Raw genomic sequence first — 24,241 nt, forward strand, 5'->3', positions numbered from 1 at the left:
AGCCAAAAACAAGGTTTATTAAAGATTTGCCATATTAGCCAGACTCTTAAGGAATCTGAGAACCTGTGAGCTATTGGCTAGATTCTAAAAATCTGAGCAATGGCTAGATTATAAGAATCAGAGCATCTTAATGGAGACAGGATGGACCTTATATAGAGAAAGACTATGGGAGGGATCTAGGGGTGGCCAAGTAGTCTGTGAGGTAACAGAACTCCAGGGACCTGGACCACTGTGACCAAGGGAGAATGGAGCCTAGATAGGATTATGGGTGGGAAGTGGCCTGGGGCCATAGGGAGGTAACAGTGGAGGGCTAGGCTAGGTTAAGGGTAACAGAGAATTGGGAGATTGGGTGTAGCCACTATGAAAGGCCAGTCCATAGGAATTATAGCCCCTTTCTGGAGTCCAGATCCCAACCCCATCAATCCCTCCCTCAAACAAATGGGACCCAAATTCTTTTGGTATAAGGAAGCCATTGTTGATTAGTATTATTCAGGGAAGAAGTGAAGGGAACAGAACTCAAGATGGGCCTTAAAAGGGTTGTAGAGTTTGGAAAGTAGAGTAGAGAAAATTAAAATCTTTAAATTTATAGATATCCTGCAGTACTTATATTTCATTATTTCTCTCTCCATGCTAGGTTTGGTAGCTATAAGCCTCCGAAGAGGGTCTATTATTTTCTTTCTCATTCCCAACTTTCTGAGCGTCTTTTTTATATCTGTAGCCCCTGTTGCTTACCTACTTTTCTTACCTGTTTGTATTCCCCTTAGTCATTTATCTTCATGAAAGATTTCACTTCTTTCCTCTTCTAAGCTTTTCAGTCTTCACATAAGTTCTAGCAGTTTCCTTCCTCTCCTGCATCTTAAAAAAGAGGAACAAGAAGATTGCCTAGAAGTGGGGAAAGTAATGGGAGATAGTTGTAGGTCAGAGGTGTCAAACACACATCACTCCAGAGGGCAGGAGACTAAAATGTAACTGGGAAAAATTTAATGAAATAAAAATACAATAGAACATAATGTTATGATGTAGTTTTCTAAGCTAATATGGGACCCACAGGGATCCTTATGGGCAGTTTCTTGGCTCAATATCCATTTGAGTTTGACAGCACTGTTGTAGGTCGTTTCTTTTTGATGACGGTGTTGTCCTCTCATAAAAGGTGTGGGAGGAATGCATCAGAGAATAGATGTTGTACTTCTCCAGTAGAACCTAAGCTTCTTGAGGGTAAGAACTGGTTTTGCTTTTGGCTTTGTATCCCTGAGGCCTAGCACATGATCTGAACTTATGATTTTTTGTTGAATTAAATTGAAGATTGTGTGCTTTTTTAGGATAGGACTGTGTCATCTAGTACTTTTGTATCCTCTTTAGCTACTAGCATGTTATGCACATAGGCATTCCATCAATACTTGGTGATAAGTATAAATGAATGTATAAATACTTTCTGAATGCCAGGCGTTCAGAAAAGCTTCATACTACAGGGTTCCTGGGTGAAATTTCACCGCATCTCTGATGCCACTGTAATACTTTGGTTGGCAACCATTGCCTGAGCACCCTGACCTGCTTTGTTGTCATCAGTGGTGGTGGTGGTGGTGGTGGTGTTACAGTTGTTGTTGTTATTGTTGGGGATCAGGTTCCGGGACTGCAGAGGTCTTCAGTACTTACTCACAACACAAATGGAAGAGCTAAAGAAATTCCAGAAACTTGTGAGAGAGGCCGTGAAGAACCTGGAGGGACCTCCGTCCCGTGATGTCATTGAAGCTGCCACGATCTGCCACCTTCGACCTGTCAGACTGCCCCTCAACAAGTAGGTAAAAGAAGAAAGCATGTGTTGAGCTATCATGCCTTTATCATCTTAGATTTATTTCGATAGAATAAATAATGACTAAAGCAGTGAAGCTTTTTCATTTGGTTTTATAAAGAAAAGTAAACTTTGTATTGATCTAACTTGTTTTGTTTAAGCAAGCCTTAAACACTTTCCACTTTCAACCTGTGATTTGCATTCATTTTTTTCCCCACAAAATAGTTGAAAATTTAATATGTGCATGTGTTTTTCCTAAAGTGAACAAGTGGGTTGCTCAATACGCAACACTCTCCTGTAGATTACCTGATTGCTAGTTACAGCTGAAAATGTTTTTCTTGGTGATCTCTTCTTTTCCAGCTGTGTCTTTTGCAAAGCTGATGAATTGTTCACAGAGTATGAGTCGAAGCTATTTTCTCACACGTAAGTTCTCTGATTGCTTATTTCCCATTGGGAAAATGAAATATGGGGTATAGTGTTCTGAGTCTGAGATAATATTTTCTTCACAATGACCGTGCTTCCAAGTTTTCTATTGGAAAATTAACCATTGGAAAAAAGGGATTGACAACAATGTTTATAAGTTATGCAGTTTTCCCCCCCAGAGTAGCTGTGAGTGTATGTGCACACAATTCATATGTGTGTATATGTATACATATATACATAATATTATACATTATGTACATATACACATATTTTTAAAACCTTTAACTCTTTTATAGACAATATAAAGATATCCAATAAAAGAGTTTTAATGTATAGTTTTCTTTTTACTTTTAAGTGGTATGGATTAAACTTGCAGTGAGCAATCCCAGCAATAAATCATCTGCTATTTAAACATTTTTTCATCAGCTAAGGGGGTGGTGGTAAAATGAAGTCAGGTGCTTGTTTTCCTAAGGAGGCAATGAAGAAAGAGGGGGTTCCCCAACCTGAAGTTGCTTCTTAAGGACCCCACTAGGCAATGTGTAGGTGGTAGTAGTTAATCCTGAAGCAAATAATAATAATAGTAGCTAGCATTTAGATGGAGCAGTAGATAGAGTGCTAGGAATGAAGTCAGGAAGACCTAATTTTAAATTTGGCTTCAGACACTTTTTTGTGACCTTGAGCAAGTCACTTAACATCTGTTTGTCTCAATTTCCTCAACTATAAGACGGGAATAGTACATACCTCTGAAGATTGTTGTGAGGATCAAATGAGATAATATGTCTAAAGCACTCAGCACAGTGCCTAGCACATGTTAAGTGTTATGTAAATGCTAGCTATCATTAGTATCATCATAATTATTAACAGTTTCCCCTCCTCCTTCCAGTGTTCCTCTTTCCCTTTTCACAGACTGATAATTTTCAAAATTGCTGTAGTTCCCAGAGCCAAACAAAGAAATATCTGTAGCTATAGTGGGAATGCAACAGAGCAAACCTCAACGATTTTGTTTTTCTCCTGTCCCTCCCCCTAACCATTGCCCAGTCATACTGCTTCTCCATCAAAGGCAGAATGTGGGCAAATTCAGGAAGTATCATGGTAAAAGCTGTTTTCCCTTTGTGTATTTCAAAGGGTGAAAGGCCAAACTGCAATTTTTGAGGAGATGATAGAAGATGAAGAAGGCCTGGTGGATGATCGGCTGCCTACCACAAGCCGAGGACTGTGGGCAACAAGTGAGACAGAGCGCTCTTTGAAAGCAATCCTGTCTTTTGCCAAAGCACACCGACTAGACTTCAGTCTCATTGAGGAAGGGAATACTTCAATGGAACTCTTTGAAGTGTGGAAGAAGGAATACAAGGTAGAATAGGAAAACTTTCTATTTGAGTTCTGCACTGAATGATCAAGAGGCAACATAGCAGAGCGAATGGAGAGCTGGCCTCAAAGCTGACCTACGTTTTAGGTTTAAGCCCTGCCTCTATGACTATCTAGGCAAGTCACTTATTCTCTCAGCACTATAGACAGCTCTAAAATTCTAAATTATAGAGAAAGTGCCTGCATGCATTGTGGTCAAGAGAGTTTCCTCACTTGGAAGTTCCCTGTGCTAATGGAATCATAGGTTCAGTTCTCGTCTCTCTCCTTTATTGAATGACTATGAGCAAATTACTAGTGAAATGATCATGTAAATATCAAGCCTTTCATTTCACATTCAAATTTGCAGTTAGTCAGTTGAGCTTAGAAGTCCTCCATGCCTTCTCATCCTGTATGATTCTTGTCTTTTCAAAAATTCTCCATCATTTTCACTGAATATACTGGAAGCTTTCCTCTCGTTCTCTCTTATGCCATTGTACCACTCAGGCTGGCCATCTGTTTTCTCTTCTCAGATATCTCCATTCTGTTTGCACCCCACTTGGGCCAATATCCCCACTCACTTTCCATATGAGATTAGAACTGTGCCCTGGGAGCCATCCTAGGCTTTGTGAGGCCTGCTTTGGCCTTAACTTCCTCAGTTCCAGGCCTCTACCCACATTTCCTGGACATCTGCAGGACATAGCACTGCTAGCTCTACCCTCTCACCCCCTTTTATTTATATTGCTTTAGGTATTGTCTTCCATCTTCAGACTGAGATTATGGACTGGCTTTTATTTATATCTCTTATGCTTAGCACATTACCTGAAGTGTATAGTACTGAACAAATGCTAGCTCTGGTTACTTATCTATATATCTACCTGTCTGTCTAATTTTCATCAAGCCACTCCCCCTTTTTCAGGCATATGTATCTTTGTTAATGTCTTTTTGCCACTCTTAGTACAATTCTATGAAATTGGAGAAGAGAAGGAAGTTCTATGTCTCAGCTCACATACTACCTCCCCCAAGAAACTTGGGCCAATTCTCCCCAACCAAAAATAATGCTTCATACCTGTACACTGCACTTTGTTGTAAACTTTCTTATGGAACTTCTCTCTCCCTCACCTTTCTAATATAAACACCTATGCATTTATCTTATATCCTACAGTAACTGCAGAATCACATAACCATTTATCTTTTGTTCCCCAGTAATAGCACTTGTTCTTTAGGTATTTATACACTCTAATGTAATGGACTGGTTGCCACCACCCCTGATTTTCTGTTAAAATGGATTGGAGAAAGGAGGAGTCTAATCATAGGCTCCTTTGACACAATTTTGGAAATCTGAAGACTTACTTGTAGAAAAACAAACAGTTTACTTGCTTTTCAAAATCCGACAAAAAATTCCCATAGCCACAAAAGATAATCAAAGTAGTTGAGTTACCTTATATCAATGAAGCAGTTGCATAGAGTTTAATATACAAATGGTAAATTTGGGTAGAAATGAGCATTCTGAACAGATAATTGCAGTTAGATCAGTCAGCTGGAAGATATTGTGGGTTATGTAAAAATGCATGTGACAAGAGAAATTATAGTGGTGATTCTGTTATAAAAGAGCATTGAACAGTCTATATAAATAATATTGATTCCAAAACTTCTAGGATTTAGAACAGGAAAGAACCTTTGAGACTTTTTAGTCCAATCCTTTCAGTTTACAGATGGAGAAACTAAGGATCAGAAAAGATAAGTAACTATCATGCCCATGGTCACAAAGGAGTCAAGTCAGTCAATCTGAAGATTTTTAAAATTCTTGTAAAGGATTCTATGAGGCGGAGATGAAGAGAGAGTGCTTGGAAATATTTGAATAATAAGATATGGGCCCAACCTTCCAGGTGCTCCTAATCTACTTATGTTGAAAAGTACCATAGGGATTGTCTAAACTAGCCCCTTAATTTTAAACATTAGGAGAACGAGGTCCAGAAAGTGGAAGTGACTTTGCCTAGTTGGTCACACAGCTGGTTAGCAACAGAGCCAGAACCAAAGCCCAATTGTCTAATCCCTAGTCCAGCACTTTCCTACTGTATATTATATTGCTGTGTACTCCCTAGCTTGGTACTGTAGGGGAGGAAGTGCTAGCACTGGATCCGGGGACCTCGATTCCAGATCCATACCTGATGCAGTGATCACAGTTTGTGGTGCGCTTTCCCTGCTAAAGTGGCCTTGAAGGGGCAGTGGATGGTCAAGGAAACTGTAGTAAGAACTTGATATCATATGTTTAGCTTGTGAAAAGGGTGTTAGCCCAGGCTTCCCACATTACTAATCTGAATTAGCTGAGAGTTTGGTTTTTCTTTCCTTTTTGGCTCATCTATATTATGTTGGAATTGCCAGTTTCCAAATTACATAACTAAAATTGTGTGGATAGGGAAATAAATGATCCATCTTATATAGATGCTTGGTATCATCTCCTAAATGTTACATGGCCAGAGAACTCCATGAGCTTTCTGTCTTAGTATAACACTAGATTTCCCTAAAGATCTCAGTGAAGATTTTTGATGAATTATCCCACCTTAGGGTTCAGTGTACAACTTTTGCTCTGATTTTTCTTTTACAGTTGCTTCATGAATATTGGATGGTTCTGAGAGACCACGTGTCTGCTATTGATGAACTTGCAATGGCTACAGAACGTCTAAGAGTACGGCATCCTGATGAACCAAAGCCCAATCCTCCTGTTCTTCACATAATTGAACCTCATGAAGTAGGTTGCCAGTGAATCTGACCCAGGGAGTATTGCTCAAAAAACTCTACCTCCAGAGACCTGGAGGTTATGTAGTATAAGCAATTAGTCAATCCATAAGTCTTAGTGAGCCTACCTATATGCATAGCACTTACTGTTTAGGTATACAGACCCCTATATGCTACAGGATTATACCTGCACATTTCAGATAGATAATTCCTTACAGGAGATGTCTCAGAAAAGATGTCATATGAGCATTTTAGCCTCTGCCCCAATATCTCTCACACTTTCAAGGCTAGGAAAATCTTCTACTTAAATTTCATATTTTATTATTTTAGCTCTTTACCAGAAGAGAAACAATTGATATCTGTTCTGTCTATTGTAAATCGCTTTGTGTATCTGAAAAATAAATTATTTTAATTGATTCCAGAATCTTTACTTTCATGCAAAATAATTTTAATTCTTTTACAGTTTCTTGATAGGTTCCTTTTCCTAAACATTTCAGTCATTTTTACGTGTTCTCAATGCTTGCAAATTTTACTTTCATGAAGCTAGAACACAATAAAGTGCACATACCCCTACCTAACTTAAGCTAATGTTTGTGTTTAAATGATTTCACCATTTTTATAAGAATGTAGAAACAAGATTTTTTTTCTTTTTAGGTGGAACAAAATCGAGTAAAGCTACTGAATGACAAGGCAGTTGCCAAATCCCAGCTTCAGAAGAAACTTGGCCAGCTTCTCTACCTTACTAATTTGGAAAAGGTTGTAATACCTCCCTTTATGCATGTTGTGTTGTCATGGTGCCCTCTAGTGGAAGTCAAGCAATACTACAGTTAATAACAGTGATTTTCTACACTATTAATTTAGATCGTAAAGATATATCTAGTGCCCCAGGCAACTCGCTAAGATTATAAGTTTCAGAGAAGGTGATGATCTGCATCGGTCAAGGAGTTCCTCACTGAGAGCTCCCTACACAGATTAAATCACAGGTCTAGTTTCAAAAAAAAAAAAAGTTTTGAAGTCAACTCTGGCTATTTTTAATATTATCCAAAGGGGTATAAAAAGAACCTATCTCCTTCGGATATCTAAAGATAGTCACATGGAACAAGGAATATATCACTGCATGTGAGTTGACAGGTGTATGGGGTGCCATGCATACTGTAGTACCTCATAATTTTCACCTATGATGCTTGAGTATCTTCCCACTCCTTGTGCTGCTTCAGTTACTATACCTCTTCCTCACACTGGCAGGTCTAGGTTCTCAGAGAAGGACTACCAACTGCTATTTTACGTTGAAACTCTCTTAGAATCTTACGGATAACACAGTGTGGGGGAATACGTTCTCCCTTTTCTTGACTCCAGCTCTTCAGCACTCATTAATGTACTTTATTTATACAAAACCAGCCATTCACAAAAATGATACTTTTAGATCTTAAATATAAGCATTTACTTAACATTAAAGCAAAAGAAAAAAATAATGTAATCAGAAGTGTAGTCATACATTAAAGTAAATAAAGGAATAATAATTACATCACAATCCATACATAAGCTCTGATCATACTTTCCCACCAATGCATTTAGTATTTCTGGGAGAGTAGACGTACTTACACTTATTGAAATTTGCTATAGGAACAAAAGTAAGGAAAGCTAATGTCCTCAGAGTAACAACTCTGGCACGATAAACTTCAGTGTCTTCTTTCCATCTCAGGAACTATTCATACAAGTTCCTTGGTAAATATAATGTCTGTGTGGAACAGATGCTTCCCCTGCCAAGCTAACTAACTTTACTAGGCATGACATCTCAGCCTAGTGGATCTGCTGAGTGATTGTTATGATTTTTTGCTTCTCAGTTATTTGTCTGATCAGCTGAACTTACTTCTCAGCAGCAGCAGGAATATCCATCACTTCCAGCTTCAAACTTAATGATACGATTCTAAAATCTGTCATTCCACTTCCTTCTCCTTGGACCTATCTTAGCTTATGGTTAGTAAACCAAAATCTCATCTTCTGTCTATAACTAAATAAGTTACATTTATCTCTTAAGAGAACAGTTCTGGGATCCTTATCTCCAATACACTATAGGTTTTCACATTCAAAATGATCAGCTGCATGTTTCAGAATTAGCATTAGGGTAGACTTAACTTAGCAACAAACTGCTGTAAATGAAAGGGCATTACCTTAAAGAAAGAGTACTTTATATCAGAGACAATGTGAGAGGACTGGAAATGACGGCTTCTATGATCCCTTCCAGCTCTAAGTCTGCGATTCTGTGATCCTAATACTTTAGTATAAAACTGTGCTGAAAAATGGAAGCTTACAGTATCTCTGTGCTTTAGGAATTCCATACTTAAATTCTTAAAATATCATGGTAGGGAATATAATGTATTATAGATTATCTGACCAAGAGAGTAAGGCTGAACTAGAAATGTTTACTATATTTAGAAGGTTTTAAAATTGGATAATACCTCATATTATCCACATATAGATTGGTGGAATATCTCATTAGGATACAATGAAGGGGAAAGATTTTTGGGTGAGACAATTAATTGCTTCCTAGAACAGATTATTTTAGAAACTAAAAAGAACAAAAATATAATAGATTTGATCCTAAGTAGTAGACAAGAACTGGTATAGGAAATGTATTTTGTTCAACCATTTAAGTAGTATTTATTACCCTCTTTACTAGCTGTGTGACCCTGGGCAAGTCACTTAACCCCGCTTGCCTCACCAGGAAAAAAAAAAATGTGTGTGTATATATATATATATATTTTCTACACTCATTATTCTTGAGGTAAAAATAATAATGCCAGTTAACTGTTATTCAATTTTTTAAAATATAGCTTTGGCAAAATTCAGACAGTGGAAAAAATGAAAAGACTAATTAAATAACCATTAGGAATTTGGCACATTATTTTAAATACCATCTTTAAAGTGACCTAGAAAAATATATGCTAATAGATTTTTTTAAATGGGTGCTGAAATAAATCTATGCATGTCTAAATACCTAAATAAAAAGATAAAGGCAGAGGAAAGATGACTCCTTCAAAAAAAAAAAAGCACAAAATATAGGAAATCATGTGTGAATTAAGGGAGCCAAAAAGGAATTGAAATTACAGCTTTCTAAGAACTGCAAAGTTTATTAATATGAGTTTATTTTAATTTTCACTAGTCACTTGGATGTCCTAATCCTCATAGTACAAAATGATTGTTCTGAGAAAAATAGGAAATAAAAAAGTAGAAGATTCCCATTGTCTTTTGATGCAGACTTATAAGATTGAATATTGTTAAATGCATATACTGTTCAACTAGACAGGAAGTAATTGACAGACTAGATATGAAAAAATCATTGAGATCATTTAAACCTGAAATGATTTAAGTATTCAGAAGTAGTTCAAGAGTTGAATTGTGAAATTTCTGGCCAAGATTTGTGAACTGTTACTTTAAATGGACAGTGTGCTAGGGAGCTGGTGGATTGCCATTGTGACTCCATTCCTTTCGAAGGACTTTAGAGTGGTTATTAGGAACTGTAGACAAATGAGGATCACTTCAATCCAGGAAAGCTGCTGGAATCCATAAGAAAGGGTAGGCTCATTGGATCCTTTAAGCAAGCGTAAGTCCTTAAAAAAGAGGACATTGTTTCTTTAGAGGAAAATATGCCTGAATAATCAGTTAGATTTCTTGAAAATGTAAGTAATCATTCAGATAACAGAAATTTGACTAGTTGTAATTTATTTAGATTTTAGGTTTTCCAAAAGATTGCATACTAAAAAAAAAAAGAAAAAGAAGAAGTGAGCTGAATGGGAGAATTGTTTTCTCATAGATAGAGACAAGAGATAAACAGTGTTAATAATTGAATCTATGCTTATATTATGAAGGGCTCTGAGCTATCTATTATGACCCAAGAAAATGAGCTGAGAATCTTCATAGACTTCCCCTGAAAACATCAGCTCAGTGTGCTGCTCTAACCTCCCAAAAGTGAGACATAAGCAGCATAGCAGTTGAAAAATAAGGCATTATCTTACCTTGTACAAAACCAGATGCACTTGTATCCCGTGCGCTGTGTACCGGTAAAGTCACCGAATCTCAAGAAAGCTACTCTAAAATGGAAAATATCCAGGGAATTGCAAAATAAAATGATCAAAAATACCAAGTTTAAGAGAACTCTATAATGTACATGTTATTTCCTCCTGATAGAATGTAAGCTTTTTGAGGGCAGGAATTTTTATTTTTGTCTTTGTATCTCTAGCTCCTCGCACAGTGCCTAACTTGTAGTCAACACATAATAAATGCTTAATAAATAAATTGATAGACTGAGAGTGGAAGTATAACCATAGTATAAAATCATACATGGCATGCGCAAGATTAACACTTTTATTTATCATTTCTTCAAAAGACTGACCATTTCATGTTTCTCACAACCCTTCTACACCTTAGTAAACAATCTTTGTGAATTACTGTGACCAAAATAATTCATCTTCTAGACCAGAGATGTCAATTCGTGGCCTGTCTGAGTGTCACCAGAACCGTATTTAAATGTAATTAGGAAATGTTTAACAAAATAAAAATGCAATAAAACACAGATAATGATAATTTGTGGCTTTCAAATCAGTGTGTGACTTGTAGGGATCCATTTCTATTTGAGTTTGACACCACTGGTCTAGATAACCTTCTAGTGATTAGTGGGTGACAGTCTGTTACTGAGACTGTACTCAAAGCCTTTCCTGCTTCCAGCATGTTTATTTTCCTGGCACAGTCAGAACCTAGGCTCACTGCCACACTAGGATGAAACATCAGAATATAGGGCTGTAGTGGAGTGATTTTCTTTACCCAATTAATTAGTCAATCCTTATTAAGCATCTACCATTTTTGAGGTTATCTTATCCTGAAATACTAGAACTGAAGGACACCAATTGAAACTTAAGAGGGAAAATTAAAGAACTATAAATGACATGCTTATGAAATTCACTGCAGCAAATTATCATAAAGGTCAAAAATACCTAGTTTAGACCAATTGATGATAGATCCATGATAGATTTTTCATGGGGAGTAGGTCTGTTGGTGAGTTACATCCCTAAGCTTTTAAAGTTGTGCTTAATGAACTGGTACCTCAAACTCAAAATGTCCAAAACAGAATTCCCTATTTTTCCCACAAGATCTTTTGCTTCCCTTACCTTATTCCCTTTTTTTTTTTAAAGAAGTTAGTAGAAAAACTATCCTAATAGAGTTTGAGGTATTATGGGATACCAGGTTCAACTTTAAAGGCTTGAGAATGTGATTCCACCCCATACCTGCTTTCCTTCAGTAATACATTTATGGATCTGTCAAAGTATTCAAAACATAAACTATGATACTATAGCTCTCTGCCAAATTTTTTTTAACTTTAGTTTTCACTATAATGTACAAAATTGCATCTCATAGCTTATTAGTAAAGGTGGAATTTAGTTACTGTGTTTTGACAGTTATATGTGTTTGTGTGTGATAATACAAAAATGACATTTTATGGTGTTTTAAGGTTTGTAAAGCATTTATCAAATATTACCTCATTTGAACTTCACAAGAAGTCTGTGAAGGAAGTGCTGTTATCCCCATTTATGCATGAGGAAACCAAGGTTGAGAGAGTTTGGATAACTTCGCCAGGTCTATACAGCTAGTAAGCGTCTGAGATAAGATTCAAATTCAGGTTTTCGCAACATCAAGTCTAGCACACTATCCATTATGCCATCTAGGTATAACTACCATACAGTGAAGTTAAGAAATATAGTAAATTAGCACAATTATATATCAAGTTTCTTGATACTATGTACTTATTTAAAAGTAGTTATTAAAGGATACATGCTATACCTACAAAATGTGAAATATCAAGTCAGATAAATCAAAAACTGTCACTCACATTGTTTTGTATTGTATAAATAAACCGGACTATTTGTATCTCTTACTGAGGCAGCTAGGTGGCACAGTGAGTTAAGCACTGGGCCTGGAGTCAGGAAGATCTGAGTTCAAATTCACCCTCAGCCACTTACTAGCTGTGTGACACACCTGTGTGACCAAGTCATTTAACCTCTGGCTGCTTGTCTGCCTCACTTTTCTCAACTGTAAAACAGAGATAATAGTAGCATTTACTTCCCAGGGTTCTTGTGAGTTAGGATCAAATAAGATAAAAGTGCAAAGCATGCTATTCCTTTCACTTTCCCCACAACTCTACTACCAAATTACCTGGATATTGTGGGCCTAGCTTTGAATACACTCTGCCTCTAGTAGTGAGACATTCATATAATTTTGACTAAGTAGTGTGAATTATTACCTAGTAATGTCATAATTATATTACCGTATGTCAGTTATGTGCTGTCTTTAACTACATAACTAAATTGTTAGATGCTAATGGTTGATTGGATATCTTTGGGTACAACTCAGATTCTTAGATATAATGACTTTTCACAAATGTGAGAATGTTTGTCACTATAGAACTGCCACAGAAATTCACTATAACACATCAAACTGTTTTGTTAAAAGTTTTTCCACAATGTACTTTGTTAAATAGCCCACAAATTTCCATTTTTGTTAACAGGATTTTTGGAGAACCTTGGAAGTAGTTGAATCTTTTTACACCAACAACTTTTCTGCCTTTATACTTGTATAACTTGAGAACTGATTTTTACCCCGATTGATTTTTTTGTAAAGGTTGGCTCTGACTTTGTGGGCTTTATATGGGGAAAATTATAACTTGGAAAAGGCTAAGTGTATAACACAAATTTATCCTCAGTTGTCCTTGACTTGAAATTTCACATGAACCATACTTGCTCTCAAATCTGTCTTTTTTTCTTTTAATCCCACAAATTTCGATAGTCATGAATTTAAACATCTCTGTGAAGCCTATAGCTAAGAGCTTTTGCACCTAGTACAAATAGTACAAACTGTGCCCAGGACAGTTGGCACAAAAGGCATACCTTGGGGTGGGAGGGAAGAGATATGTGGAGTTGTCCTCAGTTTGAAAAGTCAAAGTTTTGAGGGAAAAAAGTCCCAAGGAAAGGAGGCAGAGACATACCCAGAATGGTGTGACTTTCTAACAACGGCTGAGGGACTGGGCCTTTTCCCCTGCCTTTCTCCACCTGATATGCTCCTGCCCATCCCATGCCTTTCTCCCAGGGCAAGTCATATTTAGAAGCAGTAGAGAACTCTCGGCCTAGGGAAACATTCTCCTCCACCCTTAGGCCCCGTAAGATTCTAGAATCCCCCTTTCCCGTTATAAGTTGATCCACCACACTTGCAACTTTGCCCTTCCTTACTCAGGGGACTTGGGAAAGCTTGAGAAGAAAGGAAGGACAAAACTTGGATAGAGACAGGCAGAAGTGTATCCAGTTAGGTAAGGAGGGAGAGATGCACTGTTTCTTTCCCTCTGCCCTAAGACCCTTCTCTCCAGAGACTGATCGTGATGGAAGAAAGAAGGGGGTCCTGAAGGACTGTCATGATCCTCCAGTTACCCCTTCTCTGCAGGGAGAAAAACATACTGCAAGGTGTCCTGCTATTGGCACTAAGGATGCAGGCTCACTGGGCAAGAGCTGGGCTTTTCCTCCTCACTCCTAGCTTGGGCCAGACCTTGTGTCCCACTAGTCCTGGGACCTGAGAAACCCGGGAATACAATAAACTACTCCCACTGTGGTAACAGAAACCCTACTTCACTCTCACAATCTCTGCTTGTTGATCTATTCCCACCCCAACACCAGGTGCCTCCTTCTCCAGCTTTCCATCCCTGTACCCCTGCCTTCTTCCTATCATTTGTCAGACCAGTTGTTGCAGTCTAGTTATGGGTCTGGTTCATTGTTCAGCAGAGTCAATTTTTTGATGATATATAGATGCATGTATTTGTATACATCAGGCCTGCACAACTTGCTACCCATGGGCCACTTAACGGCCCTTGGACTACTTGCAGCATGCCAAAGGATTTCAGGCAGCCTGTGAAAAATGTAGAGGAAAATATCCTTTGTATGTAGAGGAACTCCTTGGCCAGGGCTGCAGGTGGTGTAGGCCTAGAATAGATTATTCTGTCAAGGCTTGTTTTCTAAAGATTAGCTTACTGTATACATTTAGTTGTGAATCAGTTGAAAATATTTGCAGATGTTTATCAATAGGAAAAAGCAGAAATTTTAGTGATACTTAATAGAGCAGATAAAATATTAGTGTTTCTACACATAGAACTTCTGGGTTTACTTACTTAATTACTAAAGCACTTGGTATACTCTTGGTCTCCCAGTTATAGCAATGAATTTCCATTGATTAAGCTTCTGTATAAAATTGTTATAGTTGGTGTTAATAGCAGTTCTTTTATCTCCTGAATCATTGAGATCAGAGAACCTTTTTGGTAGTTCAGTAAGGTTTAGAAAATGTTTTCCCTAAAAGTTAAAATTGGATTTATTGTTATTAAGGTTATTCTAAAAATATCTCCTAAGATAATTTCCAGATAAATGATTCTATTTCTTTACCTAGATTACTATCCCTTTCATCCAACCCCTAAAGGATTAGGTGATTATTTAATTTAATTTTTCATTAGGAAATTCAGTTAAGTCCTCCCCTTGGGGGCTGTACCCTTGCATTGAATTATTTAATAGAGATTTTGAACAGTTAATATTATTTTCAGTTCTAATTTGCAAGTCTTTCCTTCCACATCAGCAAGTTCTTTTCCTTCCTTCTAATTTCTTTTGCTTTGCTAAAGAAAGTAAAAAGATTCTGTTTAGAAGCTAGTAATAATTAGAATACATATCAAACTGTTGCTTTTCTGAATTTATTTTTTAAATTTACAACTAATGACCTAAGTATTGACATAAAATAAATAAGAAGACTTCCGTCATAGTCACAGTGTTCCTTTATTTTCACATCTTAATTGGTAACAACATTCTTTTGCAGTAGAATCCATACTGGAATGGAATTTTGAAAAATTAGCAGTGTTATATCATATATTACCTCAAATTGTATTCCCTAGCATATTCATAAAAGTTTTTAAAGTACTGATTTTGAAATAGAGCACTAGTATTCCACTTAAGGAAATATTTTGTGGCCTTAGTGATAGCAGAATGTGTCAATTACCAAGATTGTTCAGATTATATCTTAATTATGCCTCTGATATTATACCAGGGAAATCATTATTTCCATAATGTTGTCAGTTCAGGTCATCACATATTTATGAAATACCTGCAAGATGTTTTGGGTCCTGGAGATTTTAAATAAATATACGTATGTATGTATGTATGTATGTGTGTGTATGTGTGTGTAAAAATATATTTATAAATAAAAAATGACACAAGTCCTGCTCTCCAAGTGCTTACATTCTAATGACTGGATGATAGCATGTATATAAATAGATGACACAAGGGAAAGTACAAAGGAAAGAGCCAGATAAAATGTCCTGAGAAGTGTAAGAAGGAAAAGATGACTTTCCACTTTTACCCTGAGAGCAGAGGGTATCAAGAGATTATTTTATCGAAGAAATGGCATCAAAGTTAGGCCTTGAAGGAAGGAAGACATTTACAGATTGGCAGTCAAAAAAAGTGAAATCTAAACGCATAAAAGGGGAAATGGGAAATGGAGAATGGTTCATATTACCTAGAATCTAAAATAAAGGGAGTGCTATGAGCTTTCTATTTTATGCTTTAGATATTGGGTAACCTATAGTGATATAATCATAACACATTATGGAATCACAGAATTACAACATTAGAAATACTACTAGAGCAGGAATATGGAGGAGAAATTGGAAGTGGGACACATTAAAAGCAGAAAGACCATACTTTTAAGTAACATTTGGAATAGTAAAGGCAACAAGAGATGGGACCACATGATTGATTTTGAATTATACTTTAATGTGAGCTCTGGGATTATTTGTCATATTTCAGCTGCATGATTAGGCCTGAAAACATTTGATGTATTTTTATAGTTTTTTTTCTTAATATTTTATAGTCTCAAGATAAGACCACTGGAGGAATAAATCCAGAACCTTGTCCAATCTGTGCTCGGCAACTGGGGAAACAGGTAAAATAATAGTGTATTACGTTTATATAACAGTCTACAGTTTGCAGATATTAATTTATTTGAACCTCAAAGTAATCTTTAGAGTTAGGCAGGGCAAATATCATTATCCCTTTTTTTACAGGTAATTAAACAGAGGCTCTTGGGAGTTAAGTGACCTGGCCAAGATCCCATAGCTAAGTGCCACTACAGAGACTGGGGGCAGGTTTCCTATGCATAGTGCCTGCCTTCTGCACTGCCCCTTGTTACCAGTGCTCAAGATTGTTCAATTTGTAGTAAATCCTTGAGATTTGAGGGCTGTGGATTATACAAAAGATAATAAAAATAAAAGGAGAAAACATTTTCATGTATCTCTTAGTTTCCATCTGTTATTACTTAGAAAAAAATGCATGTTTTTAGAACTAAGAGTAACGGTAGACATCATCTAGTCCAAGCTCTCTCTTTTACAGAGGAGAATACTGAGACCCAGAGAAAGTTAAATTGTGCACAAGGTCATCTAATTAATTAGTGGAAGAGCTAGTATCAGAACCCAGGTCTTATGATTCTGACAACAACTGTGTTCTGTCTACTACTTGCAGGTCAGACGTTTCTAGAGTGGGCCATCTTTTTTAAATCAAGTTTTGAGAATGTATAATTATATTCCTTGCTTTATTCCAAGGATTTAATTTGAAATGTGAATAAGCTTGACTTGAATTTGTGTGTTTGCTTGGTTTCCTGGCAGTTGTTTAGAAATAGAGCACAAAGAATGTGTTTATTTGATATTACAAAGGTATACTTGCCTGGCTTTTGGGGGAGCTCTGTACTGTACTTAGCTCTTTTAAAATGCCATGAGTTCCAGTTTTTAATCAGATCAAAAACATAACTTCTTTCTTGTGGTGAATTAGAATGCCTTTTAGAAGTGTATTGTACCCATCAACAAATGTCAGTAACCCTTCTTTTGTGCATGTTAGTTCACAGAAGCTTTTAAGATGAAGGTAGTATTTGCTTTCCTACAGAGGAGTAAAATATTTACATCAACAATATTTATATCAACAGGATGGATAAACTCTTGCCATATATAGTGTTGTAGGAGGAATCTTAAAGAATAGAAACAGTGGAAAGTGCTGGCTTTGGGGGACAGAGGACCTGGGTTCAAATATTGCTTTTGTCACTTGCTAAATTGTGTGACCTTGAGTAAGTTACTTAAACTTCTGTGGACCTGTTTCCAAAATTGTAAGTTTGTTCCCTCTCCCTGTATAATACATGATATATTACAAAGCATCCTCATTTTACGAATGAGGAAAAATGATTTGACTAGAATGACATGGCTAGTTGGGTCGAGGTAGCACTCAAACCCATATATCTGCTGGCTCCAGAAGTGGTGCCCTTCACACTGTGCCACACCTTTCCTCACCAAATGTCTTCCTATATGTGTATAGTTCCATCATCCAGTCTGTGTAGAACTAAGAAAATGGACAATTCATGATCTCTGATCTTTGGGAGATCATTGCAAACAAACTTACGTACATCATTATGTGCAATTATACAAATATTGAACAAAAAGACAAATATTTTTAATATTAAAAAAGTCCATGTGTGTGTTTTGTGGCTGTTAGTGAAAAGATAAATGTGAGTTCCATAATCAGACAATGTGATGATCAGGAAAAGATGTCCCTTAATTTCCAGGCTTTGTAGAAAAGGTAGAATTTCTGGCATTTTTTGGACAATGGGAGGATGCTTTGGTTGACTACAGAGAATGTGCTCCAAAAGTTAAGCAGGAAAATGGTGGTGGACAGATGTAAAAAGTAGTTATCCAGGCTCTGCCTGAATAAGTCAGGTAAGCACTTATTGAGCACCTGTTATGTGCTAAGTGCTGGGAATACAAAGATTTGCAAAAGATAATGTCTCCTCATAAAAAGCTCAGTCTAATGGGGGAGACAACATGCAAACAACTCTATACATGCCAGAGATATACAAAGTATATTGGAGATAATCTACAGAGGGAAGGCACTAGCAGTAAAGGAGATCAGCAAAGGCTTATTATAGAACGAGTGATTTTAGCTGGCACTTGAAGGAAGACAGAAAGCAGAGATGATGAGAGAGAGATTCCAGGCATTAAGGACAGCCAGTGAAAATGCTCTGAGTGTAGAGATGGAATGTCTTGTGTGAGGAACAGCAAGGAAGTCAGTGTCACTGGCCACAAAGTATGTGTAAGTAAGGTATAAGAAGACCAGAAAGGTGGGAGAGGGTCAGGTAACAAATGGCTTTGGACATCAGAGAATTTTATATTTGAGCCTGCTGGTGATAGAGATAGGTTCTTTAAAAAAGGAAACAAACAAAAATAATCATATGTTGTATTTCTACTTTGTATTTAAAGAATATTAGGGCTGTTCATTATTAAGGAGTTAGAATTATAACTTTCAAACTTTTCCTTCTCACCTAGATCAAAAATTTGAATGTTTTCACATTTTTGGAATCTTTGATAGCAAAAGTGTTGCTCTTTGTTTTTTCCTTTAGTGGGCAGTACTGACCTGTGGGCACTGTTTTTGTAATGAATGCGTTGCCATTATCATTGAGCAGTATAGCGTGGGCACCCGCCGAAGCTCAATTAAGTGTGCCATCTGCCGACAGACAACTTCACATAAAGAAATCTCCTATGTCTTCACTGCAGAGACTGCAAACCAGGAAGAGGATATTCCTGTGAAGGTAACAATAATTCAAGGGCACATTAAAGCACAATTTGGAACAAAACGATGGGAGCCACTATGTCTGCCAAATGACAGGACTCATCAGAAAAGATTTGGATAGGGAGGCTACAGGCATTAACAGTCATTCAAGGCACAGTCTCTGTCTCTGCCAGGCGGCTCTGAAGGCGTTAGCTTTGTCATAGGTTTTCTCATTTTGCAGAAGACCAGAGGCAGTGTCCTTGTTCTTGCATGGACAGCCACAAACACAAACACCCCTGAAACTTGAGGCAGAAAAAGGAGCATTGTTAAAGAGTTCTGTTTTCTTGTCACCTTCTTAGCCTCTGTAAGTAGATAAGATTTGTGGTTAAATAGGAGTCTTGTTTATAGAAATTTTTCTCCTTTTTCCCCATTTGACCTGGGCATCGGATGTTTGTTACTCCTTTGTAGCAAAGCTGAATTTAAAATGTAGGCATTAAGTGAGTAAAGGTTGCCACAAGAGGGAGGCCATGAGCTATTGGAGTATAGATTTACTCTCAGAAGGAACATTAGAGATGAGTTAGTCCTCATTTTGTGGATGAAAAGGCTTAAACCAATGGGTTAAATAACTTATCCAGAATCATACAGATATTACGTAGGAGAGACAAGATTTGAGCCCAAGTCTTTTGATTACCAATCCTTTTCTCTTTCCAGTAAATCACTGTGTGCCAGAAACTGTGTTTCTAGGGATGCATATAAAATGAATGAAATAATCCCTGCTAGCAAGGAGCTGTCATTCTGCTGGAGAAGACAACAAATACATTTAAATGGATATGCTGAATAAATACAAATAAATACTAAGCTGTTAAGCTCCAGGTATTTCTGGGAGGGAGGTCCTAGCAATTGGGAGGCTTAGGAAAGGCTTCATGTTAAAGGCAATGCTTCAGCCACATTTTGAAGGAGTAGAGGGATTCTGCAAGGTGGAAGTAAGGAAGGGGGAAGACAGAGGGGACAGCCAGTGCAAAGATATGGGAGTAAGATGGAGTCTCGTGTGTGTGTGTGTGTGTGTGTGCACGCACGCACATAAGAAAGAAAAAACCAGTTTGGCAGAATCACAGAGTGTGAGAAGAGGAGTAATATCCAGTGAGGCTGGAAAGAGAGGTTGGTGCCAGGTTGTAGAAGTTTAAAAAGCTAAACAGAGGAGTTTGTATTTTATCCTATACTGTGTTACAGCAAAGTTGGGAAGGAGAATCTAGGGGTATCAGCATTGGCCTTGGGTCATAGAGAGTAATAATTTCCATTAGTGCTCCTTTGGGGAGTTGTTAATATTGATGTTATGGCAGCTAGGTGACACAGTGGATAGAGTACGGGACCTGGAGTCAGGAAGACTCATTTTCCTGAATTCAAATCTGGCCTCAGACACTTACTAGTTGTGTGACCCTGGGCAAGTCACTTCACCCTGTTTGCCTCAGTTTCCTCATCTGTAAAATAAGCTGGAGAAGGAAATGGCAAACCACTCCAATATCTTTGCCAAGAAAACTCCAAATGGGGGTCACAAAGAGTCAGACATGACTGAGACGGCTGAACAACAACAATATTGATGCTTTCTGGCTTTTTTTAAAAGGTCTGCATTTTTCTTAATGGAGTAGAGTCAGTTGCTCTTGTTAAAAGTTTAGACAGGTGATGCTGATGCAAGTTATTATATGCAAAAGGTAAAGATAAAAGTGGAACTGAAATGTTAATCATTTCACAGAGGCTATTTTTTTTAGTTATCTCTAGTAAAACCTGAATATTTTATTGGTGTTGTAGCTCCTGTGCTTGCTGTAAGTTTGGCATGTATCTTTTTTCTTAGTTACTATTTACATTTAATTTCAATGCAGAAAATCTCATGTTTTTCATTTTCTCAAGATTTTTATCCAGATTCTTTGTTCATTCTTATTTAAAATTTTTCCTTATGTGATTGTAGTTCATGTGTAGTGGTTCTACTTGTTACCCACTTTGTATTGTTTCATAAAGTTCCTTCTAAATTTCTTTGTATACCTCATACTTGTCTGTCTTAATGCTATAGCATTTTGTTACATTAATGTGCCACCCTTTGTTCAACCGTTCCCCTATTGCTAGGCATTAGGTTGCTTCTAGTTTTTTGCCATTACAATTAATGCTGCTAGGATAATGTTTTAACAGCTTTTATAAAATCTTTGATAACATTGTCAGGGCATATTCCCAATAATGAAATTATTAAGTCAAAGGGTATGATTTCACCGCTGCTCCTAAGTAGCACTTAAGATATTTTTTGGTAGTATTAGTCCTCATCATATGTAATACTTAATTTTCTCTTCCCTCTATTCCTTACCACTAATTAAGTGCCTAGTTTGCTCAAAGAACTATGCTAAACACACAGGATATAAGAATTAGAAACAGTGCTGTCCCTGACCTCAAGGGACTTTCGGTCTAATAGTGGGGTTACAACAGGTGCATAAGTAAATATGGTAGGAAGTAGAACATGATAAAGGAAGTGGAAAATTCCAGAGAACCATAAGAAAATGTGAGAAGGGACAACTAACTTTCAGTGGAGGGAGATCACAGACTACAAAGGAGACAGTATATGACTTAAGTCATATAGAAAGAAAAAGAGTTACTTTTTTTTGTTGATGACTAGGTCTCCCTGTCTTGCCCAAGCTAGAAGTACAGGGGCTTCTCACAGGCCCAATCCCACTGCTGACTGACACAGGAGCTTTGACCTGTATCATTTCCAGCCGGGGAGTTTTACCTCCCCTGTACCTGGGGGCTTACCTTATTGGTGCCATATTTAGTGCAGCCATCAGATCGGCTTAGTCCATTATAGCTGAACTACTGAGCTCAACCAATCCATCAGTAGTACTAGGAATTATAGGCATTCACCATCACAACTCAGCTGAAAAAGGAAGATTTCAGCACGTAGCTATGGAGGGAATGTATTTGAGACATGGGAAGTGGCCTGCACAGCCATACTGGCAATAAAGTACAGGGCAAATTTGGGGATTAGCTAGTAGTCCCATTTGGCTGCAACATAGAGTATTTGAAGGATCATGGGATTTAGAGCTGGAAAGACTCATTAGAAATCATTTAACCCAGTCCTCCCATTTTATGTATGAGAAAAATGAGGTCAGAGGAGATCAAATGTCTTGTCCAAGGTTGCCCAGCTAACAAGTAGCAAAGCTGAGGAATTACTGTGAAATATGGCTGGAAAGGTAGGTTGAAGCTAGGTGATCAAATGTAAGCTACTTGAGGGTGGGGACTCTTTTCATTTTCTATTTTGTATCCCCAGTGCCTTGCACAGTGGCTAGTACTTAATAGGCATTTACCAGGTATTTGTTGATTTATTGATTGTACAGTGCCCTATATGCCAAACTAAGGTTTTGTATTTTATCCTACAGGGAATAGAGAACCACTGATACTTTTTCATCAGGGAAGAGACATGGTCAGACTTGTGCATTAGGAAGATTAATTTGTCAGTTGTACCAAGGATGAATTGGAAAGGAGACTAGAAGTAGACAGACCAGTTAGAAAGTCTATTGCAGTAGTCCAGGTAAGACACAATTAAATTCAACTCAGTGAACATTATAAAGTCCTTACTCTGTATCAGGCACTGTGGGTGAGTACGAGGGATATAAAGGCACACATGAAATAGTCCTTGCCCTCAGGGGACTCCTATTCCACTGGATATGCTGAAGGTGTGGGTTGTGACTTTGTAAGTGGAGAAAAGGGAGAGATTCAAGAGACCTTTGTGGAAGTAGACTCAATAGGACTAAATAACTGATTTGATGTAAAGGAGAAGGACTGTAAGATTTCTAATAGGTATAACTGGGAATGTGGCAGTGTTATTGTTTGTCCTTCATTCTCAAAGAAGACTATGACATCAGGAAGGTGGTGCCATAACATACAAGTGAATTGGATGTAAGTGAGGGAGGGCTGTGCAAGATCACCAGCGTCACTTTCTCTTCTGAAGCCTTCCGGTTCCAGTGGCAAGCTATAGATCAGGATGACTGGAGGTGGCTCCTAGAAAGAGGAGGTAGATAGGTTTTAGTGGAAAGATGTTTACCTTGGGACATAGTGATTTAGATCTGCCAATAAGAAATCCAAGCTAAGTCTCTAAAAAGTAGTTAGAAGTATTGGACTCAAGCTGAGGAGGAAGGTCAAGAATTACATATATAAATAGTCTTCTACATAAGGGAAGGGAACAAACATTTATTTAATATTTTATTTTTTTCCCAATTACATGTAAAAACAGTTTTAACATTTTTTTCAAATTTTGAGTTTCAAATTCTCTCCTCCCATTGAGAAGGCAAGCAGTTTGACATAAGTTATACATGTGCAGTAATGCAAAACACATTTCCATGTAAGTCATGCTGTGGGAAAAAAAAAACACAGACCAAAAAAAAAAAAGTAAAATAAAGAAAAAGTATTGTTGATCTACCAGTTCTTTCTCTGGAGATGGATAGCATCTTTCATCGTAAGTCCTACAGAATTGTCTTGGATCACTGTATTGCTGAGAATAGCTGATTTATTCACAGAAGATCATACAATATTGCTGTTACTGTGTACAGTATTCTCCTGGTTCTGCTCATTTCACTTTACATCAGTTCATGTAAGTCTTTCCAGATTTTTCCAAGAACATCCTCCTTGTAATTTCTTAAAGCACAATAGTATTCCATCACAATCATGTACCACAAATTGTTCGGGCATGCCCCAGTTGATGGGTGTCTCCTCAGTCTCCACTTCTTTGCCACCACTAAAATATAAATATTTTTGTACACATAGATTCTTTTACTTTTTGTTTTTTATCTCCTTAGGATACAGAGCTGGTAGTGGTATTATTTGGTCAAAGGATATGCATGGTTTTATAGTCCTTTGGGTGTAGGAACAAGTATTTATTGAGCACCTACTATGCACCAGGCACTGTGCTAACCACCATACAAATATCATCTCATTTGATCCTCACAACAACTCCAAGAGATATGTGCTATTATTGTCTACATTTTACAGTTGGAGAAGTTGAGGCAGACAGATTAAGTGACTTACCCACTTAAGATCACACAGCTAGTAAGTGTCTGAGGCCAGATTTGAACTAAGGACTTCCTGACTCCAGGCCCATTGCTTTATTTACTACACCCCCTCATTGCTGCCAGTAGATCATTAAGCCACTTAATGATCCTTATTGAGGGATAAGAGGAAAGGACACTTTTGCTCAGGGAAGAAGGAAGAAAGGAATCAAGGTATCATTTCATAAACATTTACGCTGCACCACATACTATGC

General features: G+C 37.4%; 1 protein-coding gene across 2 annotated transcripts in view; it reads left to right on the forward strand.

The window, feature by feature from the left end:
• The window catches only part of SHPRH (SNF2 histone linker PHD RING helicase), a 116,962-nt gene that overhangs the window by 65,841 nt on the left and 26,880 nt on the right, over window positions 1-24,241 (forward strand). Inside the window, exons 19-26 of one of the 2 annotated variants that reach the window (XR_003568152.1) lie at window positions 1,622-1,795; window positions 2,150-2,212; window positions 3,338-3,563; window positions 6,162-6,305; window positions 6,947-7,048; window positions 16,235-16,306; window positions 18,800-18,988; window positions 22,362-22,513. Coding sequence is in view for 1 of the 2 variants with exons in the window: in XM_027850653.1 (XP_027706454.1) it covers window positions 1,622-1,795; window positions 2,150-2,212; window positions 3,338-3,563; window positions 6,162-6,305; window positions 6,947-7,048; window positions 16,235-16,306; window positions 18,800-18,988 (970 nt within the window). In the remaining variant the exon portion in view is untranslated. The remainder of the gene's footprint in view (window positions 1-1,621; window positions 1,796-2,149; window positions 2,213-3,337; window positions 3,564-6,161; window positions 6,306-6,946; window positions 7,049-16,234; window positions 16,307-18,799; window positions 18,989-22,361; window positions 22,514-24,241) is intronic. The other variant, XM_027850653.1, reaches the window with a different exon arrangement.

Source organism: Vombatus ursinus, unplaced genomic scaffold, assembly GCF_900497805.2.
Source record: "Vombatus ursinus unplaced genomic scaffold, bare-nosed wombat genome assembly UNPS02009132.1, whole genome shotgun sequence".
Lineage (NCBI taxonomy): Eukaryota > Metazoa > Chordata > Mammalia > Diprotodontia > Vombatidae > Vombatus > Vombatus ursinus.